The 25,343-nt window shown below is 37.2% G+C and overlaps 2 protein-coding genes across 2 annotated transcripts; both read left to right on the top strand.

Moving 5' to 3' along the window:
* The first annotated feature begins 5,210 nt into the window (after positions 1-5,210).
* On the top strand, positions 5,211-6,179 carry LOC130837034 (olfactory receptor 7A17-like). Its single transcript, XM_057709787.1, has one exon. It carries the CDS (start codon positions 5,211-5,213, stop codon positions 6,177-6,179), a length of 969 nt encoding a protein of 322 aa, XP_057565770.1.
* Positions 6,180-22,940: 16,761 nt separating this feature from the next.
* LOC130836250 (olfactory receptor 7A17-like) lies at positions 22,941-23,885 on the top strand. The gene has a single exon (XM_057708315.1). The coding sequence runs from the start codon at positions 22,941-22,943 to the stop codon at positions 23,883-23,885; it is 945 nt and encodes a 314-aa protein (XP_057564298.1).
* The last annotated feature ends 1,458 nt before the right edge of the window (positions 23,886-25,343 follow it).

Genomic DNA, 25,343 nt, shown 5'->3' with positions numbered 1-25,343 from the left:
TTCAGTTTGTAATTATTTCATTACTGACAAGTCTGAACATATTTTGGGGTTTGGTTTTACTTTATTGCAAATTGAATGTGCAAGTTCTTTACATAATTTATAGATTGGAATCAGAGTTATTGAATATTGTTTTCTATCCTATATTGTCAGAAAAAAAATGAAATCTTTTCCACTACCTTTGCTGTTTGGCATCAAGGTTTTTATATATGTATAGATGTATTTGGGGGTAATGTGTGAAAGTGTGTAACATTTTTGTGGTCAGTTCTTTCAGTTAATCATAACATGTCCTCTCCATTACATTTTAAACATAGAAAATTTTTCTGAATCCTTAGTAGTAATAATACTCTTTTCTATGTATTGTGTTCCTATTTCACATCTGCTCTTCCTTTTTCCTGTATCTTTTTTTGCCTGTTGTGGTTAGATCTGTTTTTTAAAAATAACAATCATCTCTCCCCTCTTGTGGAAGACATTCTTTTGAGTTCAACTAACTATTGCTTCTTTTTCATAAGAATATTTGAATCCATTTACTTTATATAGATAGGAATTATGACTTTAGATACTATTTTTCCGCTGCTTTTTAATAAGTCTCTTCTCATATTTTCCCATTTCAATCTTTAATTTGAGACGTGCTGATGTGATTAAAGTTTTATTTTTGTTTTATGTCATTTTTAGATTTTTATTAAATATCATTTCATGTAATTATTTGCATCCACTAGACTTAACCTGATTTTATTTTTCGTACCATTATTTTTATTTTATGTATTCTGAATTCCTTCAATTTTTTCCTATATAAATACACACATTTTAAAACCACAAAATGAACAAATGATGAGGTCTCTGGTCATTTGGATCTTAAATCAGAATGGAAAAAGCCTATTACAACAAAAAAAGTGCATGAATCTGACATAATGTCCTCAGATATAAAGCACATAAAAGATGAATTTTCACAGCCTGTGTAGGATTTTATGGAGTATAGTGTAGGGAAGCCTCTGCATGTTGGACAAGGAACAGAACCAGGTTTAGCGTGTACCCATCAGATATGTAAAAAAGAGATCAAAGCCAAAGCTCAATAATAATACAGAAAAGAATGCCATGAAGAAAAATGAGGAACGGGCCAGAACACCCACCATTGCACCATAATAAAATGTGTTGCACCTTAATAAAATAAGCGTGGCCAAATAAACATGGGTAGATCAGGGGCATGAGGTGGATACTGTGATGAGGCAAGTGGAACAAGGAAGATTCAGTCAGTGTGTGGTCCCTTGAGTCTCAGGTCACTTCAGCATCTAAGCTGCTGCTTGCTCTCTCTGCAACCTGGATCCTCTGTTGGACCCCTTATTTACATTTCTTTTCCCTCACCAGCAGGACTTAGTTTTTTAAACTATTCTTGCCTTTATGTAGTGGATTCCAGAATTTCTGACCATGTATTGAGTGTATGACTTTATTTTGTGATCTAGCATGTTTGCTCACAAAACAGAAAAACAAACAAAAACACATAAGTACACACACACAACTGAACAGAGAGAACCATGAAATGATTTTGTATGTTCTAATACTATGCAAGATGCTGTCTGAGTTTTTCCTTTGTGCCTTGTTGATTCTATTCTATTTAAGTCTTACAAACCAGAGTCTGAACCCCTAATGGGTCCTGACTTCAGAATATGGAAAACATTCCTCTGTCGTATCCTACATACCTATGTTAGTACAGCTGGTAGTTTCCACATCTGTGGGTCCACCCAAAGGCAGATCAAAAACATTCCAAAAACTACAGGAACGTTCAAAAAAAAAAAAAACAACCCATGATTTTGCCGGGCACCTCTGTTGTAAACTATATTCTACATGCTATAGTCCGGTGACATTTAATGTAACTGGAAGTTTGCACTTTTGACTCTCTTTACCCATTTTACCCACTCACCCCCATCTCTGACAACCACCAATCTGTTCTCTGTTTCTATGAGCTTGTTTATTATTTATCTGTTGTTGTTTTTTTTTTAGATTCTGCACATAAGTGAGATCATACAGTATTTGTCTCTCTGTCTGATTTATTTCACTTAGCATAAAACACTCAAGGTGAATCCATGCTATCACAAATAGCAACATTTCATTCTTTTTATGGCTAAACTATATATGAAGTTATAGTTATAGTTATATAGTTACATATATCTCAGAGCTAGTTTACCCACTGATCCATTGATGGTGATTGTATTGAATCTATAGGTTGCTTTGGGTAGTATGGCCATTTTAACAATATTAATTTTTTCAATTATGAGCAGGGGATATCTTTCCATTTATTGGTGTCTCCTTCAATATCTTTCATCAATATCTCAGAGTTTTCAGTGTATAAGTCTTACAGACTTACATCTACTTGGTTAAATTTATTCCTAGGTATTTTATTCTTTCTGATGCAATTGTAAATGAAATTGCTTTCTTAATTTCTCTTTTTGATAAATTGTTGTTATTGTTTAGAATTGCAACAACTTTTTGCATTTGATCATGTGTTCTGCAACTTTACTGAATTCGTTCATTCAGTTCAATAGGATTTTGGTGGAGTCTTCAGGGATTTCTATATATAAAATTGTGTCATCCACAAATGGTGAAAATTTTACTTCTTTCCAATTTGAATACCCTTTTTCTTTTTCATTAATTATTGTTCTGGGTATGAATTCCAATACTATTTTTAAGAAAACAGCAACAGAAAAGACAACATACAAAATGAAAAAAAATTTGGCAAAAATAAATATGATAAAATGTTGATATTCAAAATGTATTAAAATAAACTCACATAATTCAATATAAAAAAACAAAAACTGGGCAAAGAACCTAATTAGACATTTCTTCAAAGAAGTTCTATTAAAGTGCAACAGGTACGTGAAAAAATGTGTGGTATCACTAGTCATTAGGGATACAAATTAAAACCACAGTAAGATATCAACCAGCACTTGTAACAATGGTCATCATCAAAAAGATAAGAGATCAAAGGTTCTGTTGTAGATGTGGATTAAAGAGGACTCTTGTGCACCTTTGGTTGGAATGTAAATTGGTGCAGCCACTATGGGAAACAGTATGGAGGGTACTCAAAAAATTAAAAATGGAAATAACATATGATCCAGCAACTCTAATTCTGGGAGAATTAGACACAAACACATTCACTTGAAAGATATTTTGCACCCTCATGTTCATAGCAGCATTATTCACATTAGTCAATACATGGAAACAGCCTAAGTGTCCATGGATTGATGAATGGATAAAGGGCTGAGGTGACTGTATACAATGGAATACCACTTAGCCATAAAAAAACCTAGGAAATCCTGTCATTTATCATGAATGGACCATGAAAGAATTATGCTAAGTGAAAGAAGTCAAAAAGAGAAAGACAAATATTACATGATCTCACTTACATGTAGTCTTTAGAATAAACAAAAACAAAAGAAAAACTAAACAACAACAAAATGCAGAGAAAAAGAAAAATAGACTTGTGGATATCAGAAACAGAGGGTTGAGGCTGGGGAAAATAGAGAAAGTTTGTCAAATGATGCAAACTTCCAGATGTAAGGTAAATACTAGAGATGTAATGTAAAACATCATAACTATAGCTAACACTGCTATATGATATACAGGAAAATTGTGAAGAGAGTAAATTCTAAGACTTCTCATCACTGTGAGAAATCTTTTTATTTTTTTCTTTGTATTGTATCTCTATGAGAAGATGGATGTTAGCTTAACCTATTGTAGCAATCATGTCACAATACATGCAAATTAAACCTTCAGGTTTTATGCCTTAAACTTATACACTGATGTATGTCAATTATTTTTCAATATAACTGGAAAAATAAAGTCATTACCATGAATTTAAAACATGTGGTGAGAGTAGATACCCTTGTCTTGTTCTTGATAGTAGAGGAAATATTTTCAGCTTTTCACCATTGAGTATGATGTTAGGTGTGTGCTTGTCATATATGGCTTTTACCAGGGTGCAGTATGTTCCTTCTGTACACAATTTGTTGAGAATTTTTACCATAAAGGAATGTTGATTTTATCAAATGCTCTTTCTTTGTGTATTGACATTATCATTTTTATCCTTCATTTTGTTAATGTGGTGTATCACATTGACTGATTCACAGATGTTGAACCATTCTTGCATCCTTGGAATAAGTCCCACTTGATCATGATGTATGATCCTTTTTATAGATTGTTGAACTGTGTTTGCTAAAGTTTTATTGAGGATTTTTGCATCTATGCTCATCAGGGATATTGGTCTGTAATTTTATTTTCTTGTAGAGCCCTTGACTGGTTTTGTTATTAGGGTAATGTTGGTCTCATATAATGAGAAAGGGTTTCTTATTCTTCTAATTTTTGGAATACTTTGTGAAGAGTGGTATCAATTCCTCTTTGAATGTGTGGTAGGATTCACAAGTGAAGCCATCTGGTCCTGGACATTTGGTTGTTGGGAGGCAATTTACTGCTGATTCAATCTCCTCACTAGTAATTGATCACTTCAGATTTTCTATGTCATAAAAATTTAGTCTTGGCAGATTGCGTGTTTCTAGAAATTTATCTATTTTTGTTAGATTGTCCAACTTGTTGGATATAATTGTTCATAAAAGATTTTTGTGATCCTTTGCATTTCTCTGGTATCAGTTGCAACATTTCCTCTTTTATTTCTGATTTTACTTGAGTCCTGGCCATTCCCTCTGCCGGGCACACACTTCCACACATAAACTTTCATCTCCCTCCCTCTGCTACTTGAAGTCACTGTTCAACTGTCAACGTGTTTTCAGGTCTTGCCTAAACATCCATGAAAATCTGAATGCACCATTCACTCTCTCTTTATACCTGCTTTACATTACTTCCTATCACTTGCTTCAATCTGAAGTGTTATAGAACTTTATGATTCCTTTATATATTTTTCTCCATCATTGAATTCTAAGGACTTTTGCTCTCCAACATCCTGTGGTCATATTGCAATTTATATTCCTGAAATTTGTGAGGATATCTCATTAAAACTTTCTTCTTAGGGAAAAAGTTGATTGGAACAAAAACTCCATGTCAGAAGTGGCACAGGAGAGCCAATAAAGAAAACAAGATCCATAAACAAATTATTCAAATTGGCTGAAAAATATAAACTGTAGTATTTTAAATATGTGGGTAATGTAAGTTTGTGTGAATGTTAGTAATATTATTTCCTTCTTTACTGGAAGTCACCAGGCCATATGGAACCCAGCAATGATACACAAATTTCAGAATTTCTCCTTCTGGGGTTAGCAAAGGAAACAACACTGCAGCCCCTCATATTTGGACTTTTCCTCTCCATGTACCTGATCACTGTGTTTGGGAACCTGCTCCTCATCCTGGCTGTCAGCTCAGACGCCCACCTCCACACCCCCATGTACTTCTTCCTCTCCCACCTATCCTTTGTAGACATCTGTTCTACATCCACCACCATCCCAAAGACGCTGTGGAACATCCAGACTCAAAGCAATGTTATCACCTATGAAGGCTGCATCACACAGGTTTGTTTTTTCACACTCTTTGCCGTGTTGGATATCTTTATCCTGACAGTGATGGCCTATGACCGGTATGTGGCCATCTGCCACCCCCTTCACTACACAGTCATCATGAACCCCCGGCTCTGTGGACTGCTGGTGCTGGTGTCCTGGATCATGTGTGTCCTGAATTCCTTGACACAAAGCTTAATGATGTTGCGATTGTCCTTCTGTACAGACTTGGAAATCCCCCACTATTTTTGTGAACTCAATCAGATGATTCAACTTGCCTCTTCTGACACTTTTCTTAATAATGTGGTGATGTACTCAGCAGCTGTCCTGATGGGTGGTGGTCCCCTTAGTGGTATCCTTTATTCTTACTGTAAGATAGTGTCCTCCATACATGGAATATCATCAGCTCAGGGGAAGTGTAAAGCATTTTCTACCTGTGCATCTCACCTCTCAGTTGTTTTCTTATTTATCTGTACAAGCCTAGGAGTGTACCTTAGCACTGCTGCTACACACAGCTTGCACTCAAGTGCAACAGCATCAGTGATGTACACCGTGGTCGCACCCATGCTGAACCCTTTTATCTATAGCTTGAGGAACAAGGATATAAAGGGGGCTCTGAAAAGGTTCTTTGGAATGGTGAGTATAAACAGGCAATCTCTTCTAGGGCTGAAGAAATGCCCATGATTGCAGGGCTCAAACCTCATAGTCAGAAGTTGTGATTCCTTAATCAGATTGTGGAAATAGGATTTGCTCCATTCTTATTTCCTGGAATTTTCATTTTTGACTACTTTATACAATATAGTTACTCACTTCATTAAGTTCTTCACTCTTTCAGATATCCAACCATTTCCCTTCTTTTTCTTTCTTCCTGTTTTTCCTAATTTATTCCCAAACTTTGATTAGAAAAAACAGAAATTCCCATTTATCTCATGGAACTACTTTGATTTATAAAGAATAATTTCTTCACAAATGATTAATATTACCCCAGGTTAACATGTCGTTAGTTTTACAAAAAGAATAGTGATGCATTGCCATTTCAATGAAAAAAAAATAAACTTGGCAATTTGGTAATTTTTATAATTTTATAGAAGAGGAAATTCTGAGACTGCAATCTTTCCTTTCGTGTCTGTAATTTCTTCATATATCACTTCCTTCATTAGTCTTCCTGATAAGACAGACTTTAACATACAAGCGTGTTTCATAACAAGGCATTGGTGTTTAGCAGCGGTGCCCAACCTTTGTGGCACCAGGGACTCGTTTGGTGGATGACAATTTTTCCACAGATGGGGGTGGGATGGGAGGGATGTTTCAGGTGGTAATGAGAGCGATGGGGAGCTATGGGGAGCTGCAGATGAAGCTTTGCTCCCTTGCCTGCCGCTCACCTCCTGCTGTGCTGCCTGGTTCCTGACAGGCCCTGGACCAGTACTGGTCTGGAGCGTGAGGGTTGGGGACCTCTGGTGTTTGTTATGCTAATTAGAACCCTGTTTTCCTGTCAGGCTCTATGTCCACGTTGCTTGCCATAATCACTGGCAAAACTGATTAAGAAATACCTCTCCCAGGGTAGTCTGCACAGAAACACAAATTCAAATCAATAGATTGGCTTATTACAAATAACTCAATTTCATTCCTTTTTATGGCTGATACTCCATTGTATATATATGCCACACATCCGTTCATCTGTTGATGGACATTTAGGTTGCTTCCAACACAGGGAGATCAACTCGATGATGGGTGATGACCTAGAGGAGTGGGATAGGGAGGGTGGGGGGATGCTCAAGAGGGAGGGCATGTGGGGATATATGTATACATACAGCTGATTCACTTTGTTGTGCAGTGGAAACTGTGTAAAGCAGTTACACTCTAATAAAGATCTGAAAAAAATCTTTTTAAATAGAATGGCTTAGTATGGCCTTAGACACAGAGATGTCCTTGAATATGATGGAATAAATTTTAAATTATACTTTCTATCACTATGCATGACATTTCTTTTCAAGCTTTACATTACTCATTGAAGTATAGAATAATGGTGTCAATGTATAACAGAATTTATTCATTGGGTTAAAGAACTGATTAACCTGTTTTATGTTTTTTTTAAGAATTTTTATTGAGATACAGTTGACATGCAATAAACTGCATATATTTAAAGTGTACAATTTGATATTTTTTTCTCATTAGTAATGTACATATGGCAATCCCAATCTCCCAATTCATTCCCCCCCAACCCTCCCCACTTTCCCCATTTGGTGTCCATATCTGTTTCATGTTTCTCATTTAATTATTTGACAGTTTCCGATTGAAAAATTCCAGTGATGCCTAGAAATATGACTTTTTAATTGTTCTAAATAAAATACCTCATCCATTCTAAATGTTGTCATGACGAAAATGAACAGTGAATGGACAATACCACACACTGTGTATCTCACATATGCAAATGAATTTTGTGAGTTTTTATGATCGAAACTGACCCATAATAGAACTTGAATTCCTGTTTAGTTATAAGATTCACGATCAGCAGGTTTTATTCACAACCTTGCAGGTCTTTGCAAGATTTCCTGAGTACCTGGAAAGGAACATCAATGAAGTCAATTTTTAATACAATTATGTGAAAATCCCTTGAATAGCAGAGTAAGCAGAAATGCCTTCTTTAAATGTCAGAACAACAGTCAAATATAAAAATCACTGGACTATTATTTTTGCCCTCAATTCTATTTACTTTGATTATTATATTTGTAGCTTGCTGCATAACAAGTCATCTTAAAACAAAATTATTTAACATGATATATTTATTATCAAATGTGGTGGTATGGTTTGGAGTTATTCCAAGCTCTGCTGGGTTTCTCATGAGTCTGTAATTAGCTGTCACTCTCTATATTGTGATTCTAAATCTCATTTATGAGTCTGTGCATAACTATAATGGTTTCCTTTCTTAAACCAAGTTATTGTCAGTTCATTTCTGTATCTGGTTAATCTAGTTTAGGGGAAATATAAGTTTATCAAAAGTAAATTGCCTTCATGTATCCCACTGCACCTATAGCCATATATAACACTTAGCTTTCTTCCTAGTTAGAAGACATATTACCCACATCTATTCAGTGTGACTCGGATATCTGCACTCTAGATCTGATCCTGAGTCATACATCATTAGATTTTTCCCTTTTAACTAATTTATTAGAGTATGACATGTGATATACTATACATATTTTACATGTTCAGGCAATAGAGGGAGTAGAGGGACTTTCCCAGGGTGACATCAACAAGATGGCAGTGTAGGAATTTCTATCCCTGCCCCCTCCGTGAAACATCAAAATAAAAAAATATCCATCCACTAAAATACCTTCCTAGGAGCTAAGAATTCCAGGTGAGGCATTACAGCACATTAGTGAAGAAAAATAGTTTTAATATATGCACTGAATAGAGTAGGATGGACCCTTTCACATTGCACTCTTTACCTCAACCCCAAGCCTGGGCATCCCAGTGCAAAGAGAGAAACCTCTAAGTGTAGGAAGTAGAATGAAGTGAACACCTGACTTCAGCTCAGATTTCAGTTTCAGGCTCATACTAGTGCCAGGCTAACTCCTGTGGGTCTAGACTTCAGACCAATTCCTACATACACAAGCTCCCAACCCATCCAAGCACAAGGCTGGCCCCTGAGACCCAACTTCCATGTTTGGCCGGTTCCTTTGAACCAAAGTTTCCAACCTTCCCCAGGACCAGGCCAATCTTACTGACTGAGATATTAAGCCCATCCCCGGAGTTTATAGCATCTGCTCAGTGACCTTGGACCAAGGATACTTGCCTGACCACACAGAACCAGGTGTTAGGCTCATCACCACAGGCTCAAGAGCCAGGAATACCCCAGTGGCTCCAGAATCCAGCCGCTAATCCTCATGGTCTCGGACACAAGTCCAGACTCGAGGGACCCAAGCACCAGGCCTGCCACCTGCTGACCCAGCCCCCAAACCTTCCCAGCCAAGGACTCCAGAAGCCCCTTTACCTGAGGTCACCACCAGAGAACCCACCCAGTATCTTTGATAGGCTGACTACTGATGGGCTTTGCCTAGCAAGATTGAGGAGTAAGGAGATGAATCAGTAAACTAAACTTCCCAACAACAAGGAAAAACCAAGGAACTAATCATTTCACTTGTAAGTTCTACCAAAAATTTAAAGACTTAACACCAATTTGTATCAAATTCTACCAAACGATGTAAGAGGAGAGAACACTCCTAAATTCATTTTATGAGGACATCATTACCTTGATACCAAAACCAGGTAAAGACACTACAAGAAAAGAAAATGACAAGCTGATATCCCTGATTAATATAGATTCATACATTATCAGAAATACTAGCAAACTGAAATTCACAGCACAATAACAGAATCATACATCATGTTCAAGTGGAATTTATTCTCAGGATGCAAGGATGATTAACTCTAAGGAAAAAATGGTGATAGACCTCATTGACAGAACTAAAGATAAAATAAACATGACAATCTCAATAGATGCAGAGAAAGATTTTAGCAAGTTCAACTTCCTTTCATGATACTGCCTCGGCAAATGTGGTATAGATGGATCATAGCTCAAAATAACAAAGATTAAGCCAAGGGTGTCATGCTGACCACTCCAATTCAGCATAGCACTAGAAGTCCCAGCTAAATCAACTGGAGAAGAAAAAATAATTTTAAAAGCATCCAAAACCAAAAGGAAGGGACTTCCCTGGTGGTGCTGAGAATCTGCCTGCCAGTGCAGGGGACACGGGTTTCAGCCATGGTCCCAGAAGATCCCACAAGCCCAAGCAACTAAGGCTGTACACCACAACTACTGAGCCTATGTGCCACAACTACTGAAGTCCATGCACCTAGAGCCTGTGCGCCACAACAAATGAAGCCACCGCAATGAGAAACCCATGCACTGCAATGAAGAGTAGCCCCTGCTCTCCGCAATTAGAGAAAGCCCTTACCCAGCAATGAAGATCCAGCACAGCAAAAAATAAAATAAATAAATAAATTTTTTAAAAAGGAAGGAGTAAAATTGTCTCTGAAGATGATATCAGCTTATGTATAAGTCCCTAAAGACTCCACCAAAAAGAACTGTTAGAAATAGTAAAAACATTAAGTTTGGGAGTATAAAACCAACATAGAAAAATCAGTAGCATTTCTTTACACGAACAGTGAACCATCTGAAAAAGAAATAAAATAATAACAATTTACAATAACAACAAAAGCAATAATATCTAAGATTAAATTTCACCAAGGAGATGAAATGTACACACACGACACTATAAGATATTGATAAAAAAATTGAACAAGACCCTTACAAATGGAAAGATTGTCCTCGTTCATGAACCAGAAGATTTAATATTATTAAAATTTCCTTACTACTCAAATCCTTTACAGATTTCATGAAATACATATCGAAATTCCAATGGTATTACTCACAGAAATATAAACAGAAAATCCTAAAGTTTATATGGAATCACAAAAGTCTCCAAATAAACAAAGCAATCCTGAGAAAGAAAAACTAAGTTGGAGGCATCACACTTCCCCATTTTCAAAAGTTATTACAAAAATATAGTAGTTAAAACAGTATGGTACTGGTATAAAAAGAGCCACATGCACCAATGAAACAGAATTAAGGTCTGGAAATAAACACACACGTGCATGGTCTACTAATATTTAAAAACAGAGCCCAGAATACTCAATTGAGAAAAGACAGTGTCTTCAAAAACTGGCACTGGGAAAACTGGATATTCAAAAGAATTAAATTTGAGCCCTATCACACACAACTCAAAAAATTTGACTCAACTGTATTAAGGACTTAAACTAAGAACTAAAATTGTAAAACTCCTAGAATAAAATATAGAGGAGCTCTTCTTAACATTGGTAATGTCAATGATTTTTTAAATATGACACCAAAGTCACAAACAACAAAAGTAAAAATAAAAAACGTGGGACAACATCAAACTAAAAAACTTCTGAACGGCAAAAGAAACAACCAGCAAAATGAGGTGGCAACAGACAAAATGGAAGAAAAGATTTCAAACCCTATACCTGCTAATTAATTAATATCCCAAATATATAAGGAAATCCTGCAACTCAATAGCAAAAGACAAATAATACAATTAGAAAATGGGCAGAAGATCTGAAGAGACATCTTACAAAAAAGCCATACAAATGACAAACAGGTACATGGAAAGATGTTCAACATGGTTAACTATTAGATAAGTGCAAATCAAAATCACAATGAGATATCATCTTGCTTCTTTTAGAATGGCTATTATTGAAAAGATGAGATACTTTTCTAGCTCTGTCTGACTTACCTCACTTAGTATGATAATCTCTAGGTCCATCCATGTTGCTGCAAATGACATTATTTATTTTGTATGGCTTAATAATATTGCATTTTATGTATATGTATACACATACATACATATATACATATATATATGAATACACACACATAACACATCTTCTTTATCCATTCATCTATCGATGGACATTTAGATTGCTTCCATGACCTGGCTATTGTAAATAATGCTGCAATGAACATTAGGGTGCATGTGTCTTTTTGAATTATGTTTTTCTCAGGGTATAAGCCTGGGAGTGGGACTGCTGGGTCATGTGGAAGCTCTATTTTTCCTTTTTAAGGAACCTCCGTACTGTTCTCCATAGTGGCTGTATCAATTGACATTCCCAGGAACAGTGCAAGAGGGTTTCCTTTTCTCCAAACCCTCTCCAGCATTTATTGTTTGTAGAATTTTTGATGATGGCCATTCTGACCAGTGTGAGGTGATACCTCATTGCAGTTTTGATTTGAATTTTTCTAATAATAATTAGCAATGTTGAGCATTTTTTCATGTGCCTGTTGGCCATCTGTATGTCTTCTTTGGAGAAGTGTCTATTTAGTTATTCTGCCTTTTTTTTTTTTTGATTGGGTCATTTGGATTTTTTATATTGAGCTCTATGAGCTGTTTGTATATTTTGGAGAAAAGATGTCTGCACCTCCATGTTTAATGCAGCATTATTCACAATGTCCAAGCCAGGGAAACAACCTGTGTCTATCCTTGGATGAATAGATGGGGAAAATGTGATATATAATCTTAAGGATGTGATAGATTCTGGGGGGTTAGACTTATAAATGGCAGGAGAGTCCATGGAGAAGGAATAACAAAACAGGATTCACCTGACTTCTAAATTGGTCTCTTGGGAACAGAGAATCTATTGGAAAATTTCCTTGCCATCCATACCACTGTCACCCAGGGAAATCATGTACTTATAAGTTGTAATAGCAAGAGGGAAATATGCCTAATAAACAGATATAGGGAGCTAAATTCTCCTCTGCTGCAACCTGGGCTGGATAAGACACCATTGTTTCTTTTGGGGTTCTAAGTCTGACTCGGAGACCACTGTTTGACTCCTTTCAGCTATCTCATCTGGGGAAAGATTTCAATCTGCACCACCAACCAACCAGGGAGGAATTTGTGTTTCCAGTTGGAGACTGTCTTCTCAGAGCTCACGTGCAGGTGAGTGTGGGAGCCCCACAGACACTGTGGAAGTAAGTCAGAGAGGATGAAAGCCAAGAATGTTTACCTGAAGTCACCTGAGAGCCAATCCTGCCTAACCTAGAGCCCAGAAACCACTCTGGTTGTTTGCTTGCTTGCCTGATTAATTAATTAATGTGTTTATTTATGATGCCCACAAGAGAAGTGAATATTGTGCACGGCAATGCGGGGTCAATATTGACAAGTAAATTATAATAGTGGAAGTCCAATTAGAAGAGGGAAAGGAAGCTGTAAAGTGCTTCCAGTAAAAGTAAAAATAAATCCAAAGACCTAGGTAATTAACTGGTAGAGAATTAGGATATTATCTGAGGAGGAATATACAGTGAATCGAGGGTGTTTCTTTTTAATACGGTGCATATTTGGCTGTTTTTATACTAATGAGAAAAACCCAAACCAAAGAATGCGCGAAAGAATTTCTTGCAAGAGCTGTTGGTGAGATTTACCACTCAGGGTGTTTTCTCAGTGTGGGTATTCACAGGAAATAAATTTATATAAGTTGTGTAAAGGGGCATGGTAACAACCTTTACTTTGCAATTATTTCATTACCTGTGAAGTAAATATGTTTATGGGTTTGCTAGATATGTACTTTCTCTACTGTAAATTGTGGGAGTCCTATCCTTTTGTATAGTTAGGTCATAGTGGTTTGGTTTGTTTGTTTTGTTCTGTTTTGCTTTTAAAATTTATTTATTTTATTTTTGGCTGCATTGGGTCTTCATTGCCGCACCCGAACTTTCTCTAGTTGTGGCTAGCAGGGGCTACTCTTACTTGCAGTGCACGGGCTTCTCATTGCGGTGGCTTCTTTTGTTGTGGAGCATGGGCTCTAGGCACATGGGCTTCCATAGTTGTGTCACGTGGGCTCAATAGTTGTGGCTCACTGGCTCTAGAGTGCAGGCTCAGTAGTTGAGGCACACGGGCTTAGCTGCTGTGAGACATGTGGGATCTTCCTGGATCAGGGCTCGAACCCCTGTCTCCTGCATTGGCAGGCAGATTCTTAACCACTGTGCCACCAGGGAAATCCAGTCATAGTGTTTTTATTCATGTTTTTCTTTGCATTCATTAAAAAAAAAATGGGAGTTCCCCCCCCCCCCAAAAAATGCCTGTTTTACATTTGGGTCATTTATCTATGTATAGATTTCTTGGAAGGAGTGTGTGAAAATTTACAAATTTTGCGTGTTCAATTCTATTCAGTCATTCTTAATGTGTCATTCATGAAATGGAACAACACTGAACTAAAAAAAAGCTTCTGCACAGCCCTGATACACACAGAGTGGTCCACAAAACAGGACCTGCAACATCAACATCTGGGAGTTTGTTACAAATGCAGAATCTCTGGCTCACTCTAGTCCTGCCAAATCAGAATCCATATTTAAACAAGATCTCCTAGTGATTCGTATACACTTTGATGTTGGAGAAGTTCTGGTCAAAAGCATGATGAAGCCAAAGTTAGAGTCCTCATTATTATATAGCAAAGAAACACACCTTTCTCCTGTGTTGAAGACATGAATACTAGTTTTCTAGCGATTAGAAAGGAGACATACCCTGTCACAAGGCAATACTTTGGAGATCCATGGGACTTAGTTGACAAAGCTATCAGCCTTAGATTTGGGGAAAGCATTAATTCAAGGTTGGGATAAGCTGTAAGGAGGTGAGAACTCTGGAAGGCAGGGGAGTTCATGGAGCTGGAGGGATAAAGATTGGAATCACTTGAATGGATTCTAATCTGGTCTCTTGGAAACAGAGAATCAACAGGAATCATTTCCTTTGTGTTCAGACCAGTGTCCCACCAGGAAATCACGTGCTCAGAGGTGGGAGTACCAATGGAAATAGTGCCTAATGAGCAGACATAGGGAGCTATAAGTATGTCTTCTGCTACAGTCCTACAGTGTGTGCATCCCTGGTGCTGGACAGGGCTTGTTGCTTTTGGAGTCTTTATTGTGGCTCAGGAATCAATGTTTTACTCCTTCCCTCTGACCTGTCTGGGAACAGACTTTTTGTCTCCATCATCAACTTCCACACAGAGATTTTCCTCTTAGAGATCTTTTACAGGAATATCTGAGAGCTTAGTAGGTGCCTGAGGAAAGGTTCAGAGAGAAATGAACCTGAGAACTTTTACCTAAGGTCACATGAGAGCCAAACCACCTTAGCTCTGAGACTAGAAATTGCCATGTTTCTTTGCTAGGTAGACTAATTAATTTAAAATAAATTTATTTAATATGTTGAAAAGAAAAGTATCTTTTGACCTCAGAAATACAAGGATCATAGTTACAACTAATTGATGGGAAAGCAAGTTCTGTTTAATGAAAATGAAGAAGGAATGTGAGGCATAAATTATTTCCAGTAAAATTAGAACATAGCTGAGGAAATGTACTGTTAAGGGGAATTGTGAACTAGAATATTTTGTTTGAAGTGTTGTGCAGTGAACTGAAGGCATTTTTTTAATGTTTAAGATGGGATGTATTTGAGTATGTTTGGATGTTTATTAAAAAGACTCAAACCAAGGAAGGTAGATATTAGTTTGCAGCATCAATTCCAGAGACAAGCAAGTCACAGTTGACTCAACATATTGAATATTCACATGGAAAACAAATTGTACGTAATACAAAAAAGGGTTATGCTAACAAGCTTTACTTTGCACTTATTTCATTATCTGAAAATTTCACTATCTTTTCAACATTGAGTATTATATTATCTGTGCATTTGTCATAAGTAGCTTTTATTATGTTGAGATATGTTCCCTCTATAACCCCTTCTGTAAGGATTTTTATCATGAATTGGATATTGAATTTTATCAAATGCTTTTTCATTTATTTCTGCTCTGATTTTTATTATTTCCTTCCTGCTACTGGTTTTGAGTTTGTTCTTTTTTTCCAACTTCCTTTAGATGTTAAGTTAAATTGTTTGTTAGAGATCTATCTTGTTTCTTGAGGTAGGTATGTATTACTGTAAATGTCCTCTTATTAACACTTTAGCAATTTAGGTTTGTTATATTTTCATTTTCATTTGTCTTCAGGGTTTTTAAAATCACTCCTTTGATTTCTTAATTGACCCAACTGTTTCATACCATTATAATAAAAATAAAAAGAATGCTTGATATAATTTCAATCTTCTAAATTTATTGAGAGTTGTAATGTGTCCCATCATATGGTCTATGCTTGAGAAAGATCCACATGCACTTGAGAAGAATGTGCATTCTGCTGCATTTGGATGGAATATTGCTCCTCAAAGAATGGTCCACTGGCTAAAATCTATAGAATCAACATCATCCAGGAGCATCTTAGATATTCATAATTTCTGGGCCCACCAGGACCTGATGAGTCCCAATCTGCCTCAGAATAACCACTCTGCATGACACTTATGCACAATGAAGTTGGAGAAATTCTGGTCTAGAATAGGTTTTCTCACCTTCTCAAGCTGACAAATGGGGCTGGATAATTATTTGTATTGAGTATTGCACATGTTTAACAGCATTCCTTCAGATATTGACAAATATCTCCAGGGGCAAAATTATCTGTGGTTGAAAACCATTGGCCTACAGTTTGAAACCTGGAAACATCCTGACAGAATTCTGATCAAAGCCCTTTATTTCCTCAGTTTGGCCTTTCAATAGATCATTTAACTGCTTCAAGCACATTTCTGAAATGGAGAATGGAGCTCACACTAATACTGCTTCATAACACAAATATTTCTAAAACTTAAGTCATGCATTGGGATTGCCATATATGTATTGCTAATATGAAAAAAATACCAAATTGTACACTCTAAATATATGCAATTTATTGTCTGTTAACTGTGTCTCAATAAAAGTTATTTTTTATTTATAAATTTATTTATTTATTTATTTATTTATTTATTTATTTATTTATTTATTTTACTGGCCATGTTGGGTCTTTTTTTGCTGTGCGTGGGCTTTCTTTAGTTGCAGTGACTGGGGGCTAAACTTTGTTGTGGTGTGCAGGCTGCTCCTTGCCATGGCTTCTCTTGTAGTGGAGCACGGGCTCTAGGAGCATGGGCTTCAGTAGCTGCAGCACATGGGCTCAATAGTTTTGGCTCACGGGCTCTAAAGCACAGGCTCAATAGTTGTGGCGCATAGGCTTAGTTGCTCCGCGGCATGTCGGATCTTCCTGAGGCAGGGATTGAACCTGTGTCCCCTGCATTGGCAGGTGGATTCTTTAACCACTGTGCCACCTAGGAAACTGTCAATAAAAGTCCTTTAAAAGAAAACTTAAGTCATGCAGTGCCTATAAGATGCTAATCTCAGGTTAAATAGAATTAAAATACATAAGTGGATTTTTATAATTAACAAGTATTTTATATTGAGGAACTAAATGACACCCTGTAACTTGTGATAAAGTATGACATCCCTAAATTTTTGGACAAATGTGTCAAGAAGCCAGAGAATGTGGTGTCCAAGATTATATATCAAAGGAACAGAATCTTTCCTCTTGTTGAAGAAAGGAAGAATAATATTCTGAAGATAAAATGGCTGTGTGCCTACCACAAATTAATCTTTTAAAGGATCAATGGGAACTACTATTGAGATTCCCTTAGTCTCAGCCACTGGAGAAAATATTAATTCAGGGTTGGGATAAGGTGGTCCAGGTTAGACCTCTGAAAAACAGCCAAGATCAAGTATAAGGAGTAATAAAGACTAAGTTCACTTGACTTCTAACCTGATCTCTTGGGATCAGAGAATCATTAGGAAAAATTTCCTTTCGTTTTTTTCCAGAGGCCCAGAGAGAAATTATGTACGTCGAGGTAGGAATAGCAGGAGGGAAATCTGCCTAATGAGCGGGTATAGAGAGCTACAAATATTTTCCCTGCTACAATCCTTCAGTGTTTGCATCCCTAAGCTGGACAGGACAACGCTGTGGCTTTTGGATCAGGAGCCAATGCTTTACTACTTTCTGCAGTCTTGTCTGTTGACCGAGCTTTACTCTTCATTACCAACAATTGAAGGAGCAATTTAGATTTCCACAAGAGACCTCCTTCCCAGAGATCCCATTCAGGTAAGTCTGGGAGCCCAGAACATACTCCAGGAAAAATTAAGAGAAAATGGAACCTGAGAACTTTTACCTGAAGTCACCTAAGAGTCTAATCCACCTAGCCCAGAGATGAGAGATCACTGTGTTTGTATTCTTGGTTAACTAATAATGTATAATTGATTTATTTAATATGTTAATAAGGATACGTCTGTTTGAATCTGCAATGCAATTTGACAATTAAGTGATGGGAATGGAAGTCCAGTTGGATGCCACCATAAAATAATTGAGATAAATAAAAATGTTTCCAGTAGAATTAAAATACATGGGAGTTTTGCTGTTCAAAGGAATAGGAAGGTAGAATATTATGTGTGGAGAACTACGAAGCAAATTGAGGGTTTTTTTGTTTTTTTGGATTTTTTTTAGTTTCTTATTTGGGGTGTATTTGAGCATGTTCTGCATTCATTAGGAAGTTCCAGATCTAAGGAGATAGATATTACCCTGCAACAGCAGTTCATGAGACATGTATTTCATAGTATCTTCTCTCATGTTGTGTATTCACATGAAAAAATGTATTTAATAAGTCTGAAGGGGAATACTAAATACTTTTTTGCAGTTATTTCATTACTGTTGAGTTTTCTATATACTCGGGGATTTGTTTCATGTTTAGTTTCTCTGTTTCAATTGAATGTGAAAGTTCTTTGCACAGTTTATATACAGGCACCTGAATTTTTTTTAATATTGTTTTTACTCCATATTTTCAGAAAAAATTATTTTTTTTCTACTAACTTTGCTGTTCAGCATTAATTCTTTTATATATACACATAGATATATTGGAGGGAACTTGTGAAAAACTATACATTTTTTGTGGTCATTTCTATCATAACATGTGGTCAGTTAATCATATTATGTCCTCCCACATAACATTGTATACATAGAAAACTTTTCTGTATCTTTGGTGGTAATAACAGCCTTTCATATGTATTGTGTTCTTATTTCACATCTGTATTTCCTTACTGGCAGCTTTCTGCCTTTGGTGGTTAGATATGTTTTTGTAAATAGCAATTGTCTTCTCCCCTCTTTTGGAAGACATTCTCTTGCATTCAACTAACTACTGCCTCTTTTTCATAAACATATTGGAATCTATTCATGTTATGCTGATATAAAGTATAACTTTATATACTGTTTATCTGGCTGCTTTTAAAAATTCTATCTTTATACATATTTTTTCATTTACAGGTCTTTCCTATTATAATCTTCAATTAGAGACCCATGTTGAAGTGATTAAAATTTTATTTTATGTGTCTTATTTCATCAGTATTAGATTTTTATTAAATAATTTGAATCCACTGCTCTTCACATGGTTGTATTTTCCTTACCATTGTATTTATTTTATGAATTCTCATTTCCTTAATATTTTTTCTATATAAATGCACACACTTTGAAATTACAAAACTGAGTTAAATATGAGGCTTCTGTTTATTTGTATCTAAAATCATAGTCGATAAGACCTTACAATCACATAAATGCATGAATGTGATATACTGTCCTCAGAGATTAATCATATGTTAGAAAGATAAATTTTCATGCCCTCTGTATGATTTTATGGAGTATGGTGTGGGGAACCCACTGCATGTTGGACTAGGAACAGAACCAGGTCTAGAGCTTCCCATCAGATATGACAAAAAAGAGATCAAAGCCAAAGCTCAAAAATAAAACCGAAAAGAATACCACAAAGAAAAACTAGAGAAGGGCCAGCACATCCACTATTGCAAAATATTTTTTAAAATTGTCATCAAATAAACCCAGACAGGCACAGGACTAACAATTAGATCAGGGGCATGAGGTGGATCCCATGGTGAGGCAAGCGGAGCAATAAAGTTTCCGTCAGTGTGTGGTCCCTTGAGTCTGAGGTCATGTCAGCATCCACACTGCTGCCTGTTCTCTCTGCAGCCTGGCTCCTCTGTTGGGATCTTTGTTCATATTTTTCTTCCCTTATTAGCAAGGAGTGTACTTATTAAAAATAACTTCCTGTACTGCCGTGAATTCCAGGTATTTTGACTATGTCCAGAGCAAGACATGCATTTTACCTTGTGTTCCAGCATGTGTGCACACACAAATACAGAAATAAACACACATGCACACACAGACAGATACACTCAGGCATGTGCACACACACACATACACACACACACAACTGGACAAAGAGAATGCTGAAACTATTTTGTCTGTTTGTTTACTATGTATGATGCTGCTTAATATTTTCCTTTGTGCTTCCTTTAATCTATTATATTTAATTTTTAGAAACTATTGTTCAATTCCCTCAAAGGTCCTCAGCTCAGAATATGGAAAATATTCCTCTCGTGTGTCTTCCACACCTATTTTAGCATTTCTTTGCCTCTTCTCTTTCTCTCATCATCTTTTGACATTGGCAATTTTTGTGGGACCGTATTCTTTCAAGTTCATGTGATATATGTTTATTCACCTACTGTTCCCAACTAAGTCTGTTGGGGGTCAGGGTAAGATGGCAGTGAGTACATATATAATTGTTCCGTGCCCCAAGATACTCTCAATCTAATAGGGAAAAATACATGAAATCAAAAAAAAAATTACACACTGGTTGCTCATACAATTAAAATAAGTGTATGAGGAAATGTCATTTTCTTTTAGTAATGTTAAGAAAAAAAACCTTCATGAAAGAGATGCTTACAGACAGTGTGAAAGAGGAGATGGAGTTTTGTAGATAAAGGGTGAAAAACTCCAGATAAAAAGGTGAGTGAGTCTCCAAGCAGAGGGAAGCAAGTGTATAACAACAGTGAGCATTAAAGCTTTGGCATCCAGTGAAACTGCAAGTCAACTTGCATGCTTATGAGATCCCTGTGGGCAAGAGCAGGACAGTGTGAGTATGAAGCCTGCAGCAAGTACACAGAGAGAGCCTCCTTTTAAGCTACAGAACATTGGCTTCATTTTTGGTGGGGCTTGACTGGCACTGAGTTCATTTCTGGGAATTCCACGGTCAGTCATGTAGAAAACTCTCACTTGATCTGTTAGAGGGATGCCTGCAGTGACAGGAGAGATGAGATGGAACTGAAATAACACTGAGGAACTGGGGACCAGGATTTGGAGCAGGGATCGAGACACATGACATTTAGAAGAAATAAATCCGTCAAATCTCATCCCCAGTGATAGCCAAGCATTTACCAACAGAAAGGAACTATGCAGCATTTTTTACATGCATTAACTAAATCTGTTGGCCACTTTAGGAATGTGAATACCACTATTCCCAAAATTCAGATGAGGATATTAACATTCAGTAATCTGAATGTTAATATCCTCACCAGTCAGCTGACTCTCCAAGTTCAAACAGCTAATATGTGGTAGATCCAAAGCGTAAAACCCAGATATCCGGTACCAAAAGTTTTGCATTTTACGGTATTTTAAAAGCTTTTCAAAAAAAAAAAAAAGCTTTTCATCATTTCATCTTCAAAAATGCACTTTTTGTTGCACTTTATTTTCTATTCTGAATTATGTGTTTATTGTTTTTGCTCATTTTCCTAGTGGGATGTTCAACCAGTAAAGTATCTTCACATCATGCGGACATCACTCCTTTTTCTTTATGATAAACTGACTTTTTTGCTGCTTTATTGGTTATTCTGGGCATTGTGGGGATATAACTGGAGTTGGAATACTCCCAGAACTAAAAAAGCTTTCCCCTCTGCTCATTCTCTCAGGGATCACCTGAGCTTATTAGGTTATTTTTCTCCTTCATGCCTATTTCTTTCCTATATTTATGTTTTTGAACCTTTTTTAATGTTTCAACCAATACAAGACAGAAAATGGTCATATTAAAATGGAGGCCCATGTTTAAATGCTCATAGAAAGCTTAACAACTAACATTTGGGTACTATATCTACAAATTTTAGGGTATAAATAATCTGGTTTTGACAGCTTGCCTTCTATTATTTCTGTCCTAATTTTGCAACTGGAGGTGAGAAGATGATGTGTGTGTGTGTGTGTGTGTGTGTGTGTGTGTGTGTGTAGTGTGTTTGAACTCCTCAAAGCAGGAGTTTCTGAGCTCATATAGCCAAATTATTCTCCTTCAAATACAGACACCACAATTTTTAACGGAATATGAAAATAGAAGGTAGGTCCATTCCTCTGCTCAGAACTCCTGGGGGGCAAAATTAATAAGGTGCAAGACCAACATGTGAATGAGGGCCTCGCTGCATCTTCATTCCTGAGCAGTCTCTGGCCCCATCTCTCATCACTCTCCCTCTTGCTCATTCCTCTTGACACACTGATTTCCTTTTGAGCCTTAAATATACAATTGCCTTCTTCAGGGTCTTTGCACTGACCATTCCTCCTGCCAGGCACACATTTCCCGAGATAACCTTGACATCCTAGCCCCTCTTCCTCGAGGTCTCTGTTCAAATGTTGCCTTGTTGCCAGCCTAGCAGAACACCCAGGGAAGAATAACATACCATTCACGACCTCATTTATACCCTCTCTCTTCTCTTCATTTTACCTATTGCCATCTGACATAAGTTTTTGTACTGTTTATATTCCTTCTCCATCATTGAACTGTAGGGATTTCGTCTCTTAGCACCCTCTACTCCTTGCCTAGAAGATGGTCGTTACTTAATGTATGAGCTCGAAGTTTTGCCAGAATTTCTCATCCAAAGTTTATAATACCTGACCACTTGCGGAAAAGGCCGAGATATAAACAGAGATTTGTAATCAGAGCTTGCACACAGGGTGCCCTGAGGGGACAAATTTCACACCAAAATTATAGGTATTGATTTCATGACTGCAAAATATAAATTGTGGAATTCCAACTATGCCAATATTGCACCTTTTTGTGAAATTAATGGCGAAATATTTTATTTCTAGGTAGTCCCCTCCACCACATGGACTCACAAAATGATACACAAATTTCAGAATTTCTTCTTGTGGGATTGTCAAAGGAACCAGAACTGCAACCCCTCATATTTACCCTTTTCCTCTCCATGTACCTGATCACTGTGTTTGGGAACCTGCTCATCATCCTGGCTACCATCTCTGACCCCCACCTCCACACCCCCATGTACTTCTTCCTCTCCAACCTATCCTTTGTAGACATCTGTTTCATCTCCACCACCATCCCAAAGATGCTGTGGAACATCCAGAAGCAGAGCAAAGGTATAACATATGCAGGCTGCATCAGCCAGATATACTTTTTACTACTCTTTGCAGGATTGGACGACTTTCTCCTGGTTGCAATGGCCTATGATCGGTACGTGGCCATCTGTCACCCCCTGCAATACACAGTCATCATGAACCCTTGGCTCTGTGGACTGCTGGTGCTGCTGTGCTGGATGTTGAGTGCTCTGAATTCCTTGTTACAAAGCTTAATGATGTTGCGACTGTCCTTCTGCAGAGTCTTGGAAATCCCCCACTTTTTCTGTGAACTCAATCAGGTGATCCGCCGTGCCTGTTGTGACACCTTTCTGAACGATGTGGTGATGTATTCTTCAGCAGGGATGCTAGGTGGAGGTCCATTTGTTGGGATACTTTATTCTTACTCTAAGATAGTTTCCTCCATACGAGGAATTTCATCAACTCAGGGGAAGTATAAAGCATTTTCCACTTGTACATCTCACCTATCAGTTGTTGCCTTATTTTATTGTACAGTCCTAGCAGTTTACCTCAGCCCTGCTGCTACCCATAGCTCACAGTCCAATGTAACAGCCTCAGTGATGTACACTCTGGTCACACCCATGCTGAACCCCTTTATCTACAGTTTGCGGAATAAGGACATAAAGGGGGCTCTGAAAAGATTCATTGGGATGGCAGCTATAAAAGGGTCAACCTGACTGTGGTTTAAGAAGTGTACATAATTGCAGGGCTCAAAAAAAATTGGAGCCAGAAATTGCTATTCTTTAATCAGATTGTAAGTGTAGAATGTTTTTCTATAATTTCCTGATATTTCCCTTTCTTTGACTTCAACTTCTATCTAAATTTAAGAAACTCAATTTATTAAGTTTTCTGCTCTAATATATAAACATATTTTGCTTTTGTACATTTTTCCTGCTTTCACACAGTCAGAGAATAATAAATAAATGATCATGAAGTCAGGCTATTAGTAGATCATTAATAATATATATACAAGTGCAGATTACTTGGTGTTAAAGAGTAGAAGCCAGATTAGGGGAGGAAATAGATGAGGACATTTTTCCAATCAAAGGAAGTACCCAGGAGTATCTACAGCTTTGGAATTCAGATCCACCATGAGCAGAAAAGAAACTAGTTCTTCCCCAATGAACAGAGAAAAGGAAGTAAAATCTAACAGGCATGCAGGATCATACCTATGGAGAAGAATGGTTGGCAATAAACTGAGCATATCTGCTAGGTGTAATGGACTGGCTTGAAGTAAACTAATAAGACAAGGGGAACAAAATGAGATGGATGCCTAACCAACAATGTATGGTATGGATGGGAAAGAAAAGAAACTTGGAGGTGACTAATGGAATGAGAATAAAAGGGAGATTTGAGAGCTTTGAATTCTGCAGGTCAGCAAAGTCAGAATGAGAAAGAAGAACAGAGAGAAGGCTGTAATAAAAGAGTAGGATATTGGAAGTTAGGATTAACAAGGTGCTAAGAGCCAAGTGACCTTCCTTCCCAAATCTTTTTAGACACTAGTATTCCAATCTCTCCCTCCCTCCCTCCCTCCCTTCCTTCCTTCCTTCCTTCCTTCCTTCCTTCCTTCCTTCCTTCCTTCCTTCCTTCCTCTTCCATTTCCTCTTCTTCCCACCATCCTCTTGCTCTTTTACCTTCAGGTGACTAACTCTTGTCTTCTGTACCCTCATACCTTAAACACCACTTCCTCCATCCTTATTCTGAACTATAACCTTGGCTCCCAACTCACTTAGAATTTGGAAGAATTTGGAAGCAATTTTCCACAGGGATCCACCTCCATAACTATCCATCAAACAACTATGCCCCTAAATCTCCAGCTTCCCACCTGATACTATAAGCACTGTGCTTCTGGGAAAGCCAACAGCTCCATATGTGCCCTAGACCCATCCCCTCCCCCCCCAAGGACACACCCTCAGGGAATCTCCTCTCTTCTGCAGCATCAAATTTGCTGTCACTAGTAGATTACATGCTGAATTATAGAAACATGCTGCCATTTTCTCTGTTTAAAATATTTCCTGAGTGAATTTTGATTTATATGTTAATAAAATTGTGTCTTCTTGACCCCACTTTCCCCTCCAAATATTGTCCCCGTATCTCTGCTCTCTGTTTCATCAAAACTCCAGAGAGCATTTCAA

Source organism: Hippopotamus amphibius, chromosome 15 (assembly GCF_030028045.1).
Source record: "Hippopotamus amphibius kiboko isolate mHipAmp2 chromosome 15, mHipAmp2.hap2, whole genome shotgun sequence".
Lineage (NCBI taxonomy): Eukaryota > Metazoa > Chordata > Mammalia > Artiodactyla > Hippopotamidae > Hippopotamus > Hippopotamus amphibius.
Note: the sequence above shows the minus strand (reverse complement) of the source record. Positions and strands in the feature narration are given on the sequence as shown.

Excerpts from the sequence above, each read along its gene's own strand:
- LOC130837034 (XM_057709787.1), top strand. The coding sequence starts at position 5,211 with ATGGAACCCAGCAATGATACACAAATTTCAGAATTTCTCCTTCTGGGG.
- LOC130836250 (XM_057708315.1), top strand. The coding sequence starts at position 22,941 with ATGGACTCACAAAATGATACACAAATTTCAGAATTTCTTCTTGTGGGA.